General features: G+C 55.7%; 1 protein-coding gene across 4 annotated transcripts in view; it reads right to left on the bottom strand.

The window, feature by feature from the left end:
• The window catches only part of PMEPA1 (prostate transmembrane protein, androgen induced 1), a 50,191-nt gene that overhangs the window by 13,953 nt on the left and 26,687 nt on the right, over nucleotides 1-9,551 (bottom strand). Inside the window, exon 1 of one of the 4 annotated variants that reach the window (XM_005880674.2) lies at nucleotides 2,975-3,029. The exons of 2 other annotated variants lie outside the window; for them this stretch is intronic. In XM_005880674.2, the coding sequence (XP_005880736.1) occupies nucleotides 2,975-3,014 (40 nt within the window). In that variant the 5' untranslated portion in view covers nucleotides 3,015-3,029. Of the gene's footprint in view, nucleotides 1-1,262; nucleotides 1,348-2,974; nucleotides 3,030-9,551 lie in introns of those variants that run through there. One more of the 4 variants, XM_014528703.1, reaches the window with a different exon arrangement.

The following is a 9,551-nucleotide window of genomic DNA, read 5'->3' as shown; positions in this document are numbered from 1 at the left end:
AGCAGCCGGGGAAGATGGCCCTGATTGCAGGCCAGGCCTAGGGACCGTACTGATACACAAAATGCGTGTGCCAGGCCTCTAGTAATAATAATAAAAAACAGACTGTTCTGTGTATCGAGTGCTCACTCGGCGCCGAGCACGCAGCTGCGCATCGGGCCCCCATTACCTGAATGCGCAGCCCGAGACACTGCCTGGTGTGCCGGTGTCCGGGAGGGAACAAGTCCGTGCCTGCTGGACCGTGCCTGGCACCAGGGCCCGAGGCTCCCTGCCCTGCTGCTCATGGCAGAACTGAGGGTTCAGGTTCAGAGCATGAGGTTTGCCCCCAAGGTCCATGAGTCTGAATCCCAGCTTTGCCACTTCCTGTGACTTCAGGCAAATCGCGACTGGGGGGGGATGGAGGGCTGACCCAGTCCCCACTTCACGCCGCTGTGCAAGAGACACGCGAGCGCCTTTGGAGTCAGTATCTCCGGGAACGAGCCCCGGACGCCTGAATCCGTGTGGCTGGAGAAGGCACATGGAGTGGTGTCCTCTGCCAGGGCCGGGGCTAACGGGCAGCGTGAGCTGGGGCTCGTACCCCTACAGAGCAAACAACTCCTGGAACCTTTCAAGTGTGAGCCTTGACCAGGGAAAGCAGCTTCTGGGCTTCCCCTCCATGTGCATTTCTCCTGGAATTCTCTCCCTTCGCCCCACGCTCTCTGTGACAGGACCTGGCCCCAGCAGACCTGGGCCTTTGCCCATGCCCTTCCTTCCCCTGGAAGGACCTTTCCCCACACCCAAGTGCTCGCTGCAGCCTCCCCCTCAGCCTCTGTCCCAGCGTCACTTCCCCAGGACCCGCGTCCTGTGCCTGCCCCTTGCTGTCTGTGGCACTAACCTGGAACACCATCTGTGACTGGCTAACCGCTCACTTCCTGCCGCCCCTCCTAGAACATCCATGTCACCTGGAGCGACTCAGGCTCTGCGTCCCCAGCACCTAGGACAGCGCCTCCCCAGGGGCAGGTACACAGCGTAAACTGAATAAATGACCAGCTGTTCTCTCGAGCACCTGAGTGTCCACAAGGCCCACGCGGGTCTGCATGGAAGGACAAAATCACCGGGAGCCACATCAACGTCCCCCCGGGGGGGGCGGGGCAGCCAGGGAGACCGTGTGCACCAACTCGAAAACCGCCCGGATATGAGAAAGAAGCCACCAAATAGGACGAGCCAATTTTTGTTTAAGAAAGTCTAAATATATATATTTTAACATACAAGCGAATGTTACACACCTACGTCTATGGGTGTGTACGGACTGGGGGCCAGCGGGCACCACCCCTTCACGTGGCACCCATGCTGCATGCGCGTACAATTCCACTGGAAGTAAAAGAGACAAGATGTGAGCAGCACCTGTCAGTGTCCAGAGCAGACAGAGGCCTCCCATGTACGCTTCCCAGCACTTTGGGGGTGGGGGTGGGGGGTGAAGGCCCTGCGTCTGGCAGTACTTTGCGGGGGGATGGGGCAAAGCTCAGACACCAGGTGTCCCTGGCTGGGGAGCCTGAGGTGACATCCAGGTGCCAGGCAGTCCCCTGGGCTTGCCCCCTCGCTGGAGGGGGGACGCGTGTGGCCAGACATGCAGCTTGCTGCGAGGCAGTGACACAGTCTCCTCAGCCTGGACCGACTGGCGGCTACGCGGGAGGCGGTGTCCTTCCACCGCGTGTTCCTGGAGAGCAAATGTGATAACCGGAGACGGCCCAGCGCACCCCATTCCCTCCACCCCGAGGCCCCTCCTAGCCTCTCCTCACCTGGCCGGCCGCCTCTGCCCTCCCGCCTCTCTGGTCAAACACACGTGTTCGCACATGAACACAATGTACTCCCCTGTGGGCTTGCCCCCTCTCCCCTCGGGCTCCAAGCCTGTGGGTACCACACTGAATTCTAACTCATCTCCCCTCTGGTCCTGGCGTCTCGGGATGAGCACCCAGGACTCAGCTCTGTACTCCCGAGGCCACTAAGAGAGAAGGTGCCACACGAGGCTGCCCCAGCTCAGGCGGAAGCCCAAGGGTCCACACACAGTCAAGGTGAGTGATGAGCCGATAACATGGGCCCCCGTTTAAAGGACTCTGACGGTAAACCATTCCCTCCACCTGTGCTGCCTGCCGCGCCTCCTCCCACTGGTGGGACACCTTCCTCGGTGGGGAGGGACCACCCAGAACTGCTGCCGACGCCCACGTGGCAGCTGTGCGGAGCCTCCCTCGTCGGGGCTTCGCCCGCTCGTCCCAGGTTATCTTTCGGGAGGGGTCTCGGAGGGGGCGGAGGGGCGGATGTGGGTCCGAAAGCACTTGTGGGAACTGGCTGGTGGGCTCGAGGGACCGCAAAGGGCTATGTAATCATTTTAGAACCTCATGATTAAAAGCTCCTTCAACAGGAAAGACAAAGCAGTGCTTTTATCTTTCTTGCTATTATCCAAATGGAAAGAACTAATGGGATTTTTTTTCTATTGTCACCGACATCGAACATCTTTAAACACCCACTGTCAGCAGGATATCACTCACCGAGCGGGAGCTATTGGCAGAATGGAGTGAACCGGCAGAGACACCTGGTTCCGTCAATGGACCCGCTGGGGGTGCAATGGAAAGTTACTTAAAATGCACCAGACAGCCCAGCCGCGTGGCTCAGTAGTTGAGCATCGACCTATGAACCAGCAGGTCACAGTTCGATTCCCGGTCAGGGCATATGCCCGGTTGCAGCCCCATCCCCAATGTGGGGTGTGCAGGAGGCAGCCGATCAATGATTCTCTCTCATCACTGATGTTTCTATCTCTCTCTCTCCCTTCCTCTTTGAAATCAATTAAAAAATATTTGTAAAAATAATAAAATTAAAAAATAAAATAAAATAAATCAAATGCATTTTAATTCAGGAGAGTAGGGAACAAATGGGAGGGGCTGGGTATGGGTGGGGGAGCTGTCTGCCGTTGGCCATAATAATCTTCTTTGGCAGTACCTACCAAAATCGCCCTGGCCAGGTGGCTCAGTGGGTTGGAGCATCGCCTGGTACACCAACAGTTTGCAGGGTTGATTCCTGGTCAGGGCACACACCTAGGTTGCAAGTTCGATCCCCAGTTGGGGCACATGTGGGATGTTTCTCTCTCCTTCTTCTCTCTCTAAAATCAGTAAGAACATATCTTTGGGTGAGGATTAAACATTTTTTTAAAATGCATGCTACCTTTCTAACCCAATGAATTTAACTTCCACGACTGTATCTAACAGAAAATTCACAGCTGGGCTGGGAAGCATGGGTGCATGAGGCTACTACGCAGCGTTTCTTAAGTGAACAACCAGAGGCCACCTCCATCCCACTAAACACACAGTCATCACGTTCTGGAATATGATGGGGCCACGAAGAACAGACACAAATCCACAGCAGGGCTCCGCAACCTGGGCTCTGCTGACCTCAGGGCTGGGTCACTCTCCACTGGGGAGCTGCCCTGTGCACCACAGGGTGCTTGGCAACACCCTGCTCTCTGCCCACTGGGGCCAGGAGCACATCACCCCCAAGGTGTGACATCCACGTTGTCTCTAGACGTCGCCCAGTGTCCCTGGCTGAGAATCACCCCGGCTGGGACCCATGGTCCATAGGGTGGTGGTAGATGTGCTAGAAATTACTGTTGGGCAGAAGTGATGAGACTGGAACCGTGTATGTCATACAGACCCATTTCTACAGCAAACATGCCGATAAACAGCAAACTGTTAATAATGGCTACTTCTGGAAGAGGGGGACTATACTTCTTACTCTCTGTATGTCTATAGTTTGCATATTTTTTGTCACTTTGGTTTTTTTTAAAAATCTTAATTAGCATCCCAGAAAGACCCAGGGTGCACGTGCCTGTGTGTGAGCTCCGAGTGCGGCCGACGGTGCAAGGCACGCTCCCTGCAAACCAGCAGATGTTCCTCTCTCTCAATGACCCTTTCCAAGAGCTGGTGTTTCCCAACATGAGTCAGGAAAGGGGAGGTGGAACGGCTGCGGCTCCAAGCCTCTCGACACAAAGCAAGCGCCACTCTGAGGCGGCACAATGCGGTCCCTACTTAGTCCCTTTTCAATAGCTCCTCAATCACCCGGCCACGTGCTGGGCGCCTCCGGGGTCGGCTGGGCGGCCACCATCTGCAGGGGCCTCCCCACTGCCCCGGGGCTGCCCTTCCCTTTCAGGACTGAGAGGGGCCCAGTGATTTGGGTCTGAGCCAGGGCAGAAGCCGGGAGGTGGACTGATGGCCAAGGTCATAGGTCAGAAGGCAGGAGAAGGTGGGGAACAGGCTCCCTGGGCCCCAAGAACTGAATTCAATTCTGTACACACAGGACAGGGTAGTGGGGCCCCGGAGTGGCCTGCCGGGACCCAACCCCAGCTCTGCCAGGCCCCAGCAGGCGGGAAGCGAATGTCTCTGCCTGTCTGAGCCCGGGTCTGTCCCAGGGCATCTGCGTGTGTCTCCCATCTGCCCGTGAGCGTGTCTCCTTCTCTCTCAGGGTCTGTTTTTCTGGTGTCTCCGTGTATGCCCATCTGGGGTCTTTTCCTTACACGCTGTTCGAGTCTCTTCCTCTTCCTTTTCCAGGTGACAGGCAACGCGAAATACCCAGAGGGCAGTTACACGCCTCTCCTGGTCGTCCACCCCCCACCCTCCCAAGGCTGAGACTTCCAGCCTCGGTATCACTTCCTTTGGACACAGCATCTTCCAGAGGCAGGAGAGCATTTTCCAGGCCAAGTGCTGGTAGCCCCCCCTCCCACGCCCCCCGGTTCCACCAACCTCTTCCCGGAGAGAAACAGCAGCTCGCGGGGGAGCTCCGAGAAGGGGACGCGGCAAAGCTGTGGGCCGGAGTGACCCGGCTCCCGATTCAAATCCTGATGTGAGATCGTGGCGCCCCTGCCTTAGTTCCCCATTGTAAAGCATGGGTCCCCCACAGTATAACCCCCAGGACTGCCGAGCAGCCACTGAGCTGGTGCACAGCAAAGGCGGAGCAGGCGGCGGCCACCGCATGCTAAAGGCAGGCACGGGCCGCAGGACACCAGCATACTTCCATTCACGATTGATCGGAGCGGCTGGTGCCGCGCAGGGAGTTCCATTCCTATGCGAACCGGTGTGGGCAGAGGGAGAAGAGCGAGGTGGCAAGACAAGTCCAGAAACCAGAAAACCCATCGGGAGACAGAGCTACTCGGGAGCACAAGCTGCAGAGGCAGACGACCAAGGTGGTGGGGGCTGGGGCTCCCTCCCGCCTGGCAGGGCAGAGCCTCGGACGGCAACTCAGGGACCCCAGCCACAGAGAGACCTCGTCCGGGACTCTGCTCCAAAGGGACCCAGACGTGTCCCCAGGCTGAGGCTGGGCAGACGTAGGAGGGGTTTAGGACACAGACAATAGGGTGGTGAAGGCCTGGGGGGAGGGGAGATGGGTGGAGGAGGGGAGGTAAGGGGGGACATCTGTAATACTCTCAACAATAAAGATTTTTTTTTTAAAAAGAGCAAAAGGTTTGCCTACGTGTCCTCCCTCATCTTCTGATTCCTCCCTGCACACTGGCTCCCCTCCCCCATCTATTCTGCACCTAGCAGCCACAGCATTTTTTGTTGAACATCTATTGAATTACTGACTCATGCTCAGATTAAAACTCTACAAGGCCCACTCAACCTCATTTTTGTACCTTCCACCTCCTTCCCTTGCTCACCACTCTCTGGTGATGCTTGCCTTTTTCCTATTCCTACCCCAGGACCTTTGCACATGCAGTTTTGTCCTGGTATCGTTGCATGGCCCACCTCAGGGATGCCTCCTGGTCATCCCATCCCAAACGTACTCGCCTCTCACCTCACTGCATCTCCTGCTCGCCTGTCTTGGCCACAGGGACAACATCGTATTCAGTGAGAAGCCTGGGCCGTGCTGGCTCTGTATTCTGGCTTTCAACACCTCTGCTTTTTTATCTGCGCCATGGTGAAAATGTTAGCCCCATCTCAATGGCCTGGTTGAGGACTTAAAGTACCTAGGAAGTGCCTGGAGTATAGGAAAGCACTGTGTACCTATTGGCTACTCTGAGAAACTTAATTTGCTTGCCTGTTTATTACCGACTTCACCTCTCCAGTGAGAAAATTCCATGTTTCTCCTGTTCTCACTGCCTCTCGGGCGGTTAGCACCACCCCTGACACAATATGCTGCCCTCAGTTAATATGTGAAGGCAGAAGAAATCCAAGCCCCAGGTCCACTCACCAGGACTCACATCTCTACCCAGAGGACAGAGAACACAGCAGTGTTGACAAGTAAAGGGTCTTTTCACAAAATCAAACATACAATGGCCACCTGACCCAGCCACTGCATACCTGGGCTTCATCCCAGAGAAACGAGACTTATGTCCATAGAAACCCGTGCGCGTGCCCACGGCAGCTTCATCCGTGACAGCCCCAGCCGGAAGCAGCCTGGGCTCGTCAACAGGTGAATGGGCAAGCTGACGGCACGTCCGCATCACAGCGTGCTGCCTCCCACGGGAGGAAAGAACAACCTGGTGGGATCGTCAGTTATGCTGAGAGTAAAAGCCCATCTGAAAAGCTTGCACAGCCTCTGATTCCATGTATGCAATGTGTTTGAAATGACAAAATTTTATAGAGATGCCAGTTGCCAGGGGTTAGGGAGGGAGTGGGAAGGAGATGGGTGTGGACAGAAAGGAGGGAACCTTGTAATGGGCTATTGTGTGTCTAGACTGTGGTGGCGTCACATAAACCTGCATGTGATGAAACTGCACAGAACTAAACATACGCACACACTTACACACTCAGGGGGTGCACGTGAAGGGGAAGCCTGAGTGAGGGGAGGGTGCAGCGAACGTTAATTTGCTGGCTGTGTCTGGGTAACATGTGACCACTGGGGAGGCTGAGTGATGTGCACAAAAACTCTCTTACAACTGCATGCAATGCCATAATCATCCGAAAATAAAGGTGGGTTTTGTTTTTTTTAAAACAAAAGTAAAGAGACTGGAGGGCCCTGTCCCTTGGGGGCCTCGAATCACGCTGGCAGAGGGCACCGCCAGCAGCTTCAAGTGATCCGTGGGGTGCAGCCCAGGCCTGGCACCGGGAGGATGGCTTACAGCAGGGGGAGGGAAGAGCCGGGACAGCTTGCTGGTCTGGCTCCCAGGTTTGAAAACTAAACATGCCGTTTAAAATTTAGAAACGACGAAAGGAGACTTTAAGTGACCTCTAAACATGGGCTCCTATTGGCTCCCCTTTAGCAGAGAACCTACGGCTTCTTTCCCAAGGGCAGGAAGAGCAGCCTGGGTTCCCCAATATAAGGTATCATTACATCCCGATACAATCAAATATCCAATACAATGTACCAACGTGTCCCTATATCCCTGATACAATCAAACACCCCAGCGCATCCAAGTGTCCTTGTATCCCCAACACAATCAAATATCCCAATACAATGTCCTTATATCATCGTCAAGTATCAATGTGCCGCCAATGATAAAGTGACGACACATTCTGCTGCCAGTGGCCACCGCAGGCCCAGCAGTCAGGAGCCGCACGGGCAGCTGAAGACACCTGAGCATCCTCCACTGATACACGTACCGCTCACCTGCCTTCTCAGGAAACCTGGGCTGAGCTGGATTTGGTCTGTGATGGGTACTAGTCCCTCTGCCTCTGGGGGTCCATGCCAGGGCCTGTGCTAGCTCGGGGGGCACTAACCCTAGAAAATACACAAATAAGCACTAAGTACCAGTAGCTCTCACGCTGGAAAGGTGATGCCAGAGGAGCTAAGCGGAGTGCTGTGTGGGAGGGCTCCTCAGTGGGCTGTCAGGGTTGGCATGTCTGAGGAGGTACCCTCCTGCAAAATGAACGGCCAGTGCAAATGTCCTGAGGTAGGAATGTCGGCCACATTCAAGGGCAAGAAAGAAGACTGATGCCCCGGGATGAGGAATGAGGGTATGATGAGGAGTTAGCCGCTTCTGGGCAAGTGTACATCCGACTCCTGGGTGCCTGTGTGCGTGCATGCCAGCAGAGGCTGTGCAGAAAAGGTGAGTTTGAAAACGATCCAGGTATCACTTTCCAGTGTGATTTCCAAACAAGGCCACTATCAGAATCGCTGCGGCAGCTCCTTAAACACAGCACACTGAGCCCAAGGCCTCTTCATCCAACAGACTGGCGACATCTGTCAGCGGCCGGGCCAGGGACCTGCCGGATCTGGTATTTTTTGCAAGCGGCCCGCTGTGGATTAAATGATCTCTAGCAGGCTTTCACTCCTTTAGTGGAGAAATAAACTCTTACGCGCCTAGCCACTTTGGCTCAGTAGACAGAGCATCAGCCTGTGGACTAAAGAGTCCTGGGTTCGATTCTGATCAAGGGCATGTACCTCGGTTGCAGACTCGATCCCCGGCTCTGTCGGGCATGTATGGGAGGCAACCAATTGATGTGTCTCTCCCACATCGATGTTTCTCTCTATCAGTCTCTCCCCCTCCCTTCCATTCTCTCTAAAAATCAATGGAAAAATATCCTCCAGTGAGGATTAACAATAACAAAAAGAGGCAAATAAACTCTTACGCTGCAGCCCCAGACATAAAAGCAAATGCTGGAGTCTAACATTTAAACTCACTCGGTGGAAGGGAGAGGCGGTGGTAGACGCCAGGCTCCTCCAGTGGCTCAGGGATCCCTGCAGCGACTGGGCTCCCGAATGAACCTGGGAAAACAAGCCGACTGGGTGCTGGGTGTCTGGGGGAGGCAGCAACTTGGAAATCCCCTGACATGGATCAGATGCAAAAGGGATGGGACCAGAGAGGGAAAGACAGTGGCTCAGAACTAGATAGCTAGGGCCAGCCTCCAGTCTCCTGGGTACGGGCCCCCAACCCTGGAGTACCTAGTCAGGTAAGGACGAGAGCCTTTGCAAGGTGGGTCTGGTCTGTGGCGTGGAGCCTGGCTCACGCTCACCTAAAGCCCCAGGAACCCTGGGTGGACAAGTGAACGGAGGAGCGACTTCTGCCCCTCAGACCTCAGCGGGGAGCGTTTCGGCCGCTGTGGCTCAGCCGGGCTGTGCTAAGAGCTCTGAGTGCATCCTATCATTCAAGGCTCCCGACCAGCCACGGTGGGGAGTCCTGTCATCACACACATCTGACAGATGAAGGGGCTGCCAGCCTGCCCACACTCACGGCTAAGTCAAAGGCAGACCTGTGGGGTTAGAGCAGTGTCCTCACTGGGGGCGATTCTGCCCACCAGAGGACAGCCAGCAGTGTCTGGAGACATCTGTGGTTGTCCCACCTGGACGAGGACTGACATCAGCTGCCTGTTCCTCCCCTCCCCGCCACTAGAGTCTGGGCTCCGTGTGGGCCGGCCTGGGCCTCTCCTTTACCACCATGCATCTCAGCTCCCTGTGGCACAACGCAGGAGCGTAACTAGTTGATGGACAAACAGGTGATGGCCAAGTCCCCGAAAGCCCAGGCCATCTCCTTCCCTGCATAACTGCAAGTCCCTTTAGGCACGGCTGCACGTGGCTGAAGAGTGCAGCCAGGCAGGTGCTGCTGGGACCGAAGGCTTGAGCAGAACCTGCCGGTCGGGGTCCTTTCTGGGTCC

This window comes from Myotis brandtii, unplaced genomic scaffold (assembly GCF_000412655.1).
Source record: "Myotis brandtii unplaced genomic scaffold, ASM41265v1 scaffold647, whole genome shotgun sequence".
Taxonomy (NCBI): domain Eukaryota; kingdom Metazoa; phylum Chordata; class Mammalia; order Chiroptera; family Vespertilionidae; genus Myotis; species Myotis brandtii.
Note: the sequence above shows the minus strand (reverse complement) of the source record. Positions and strands in the feature narration are given on the sequence as shown.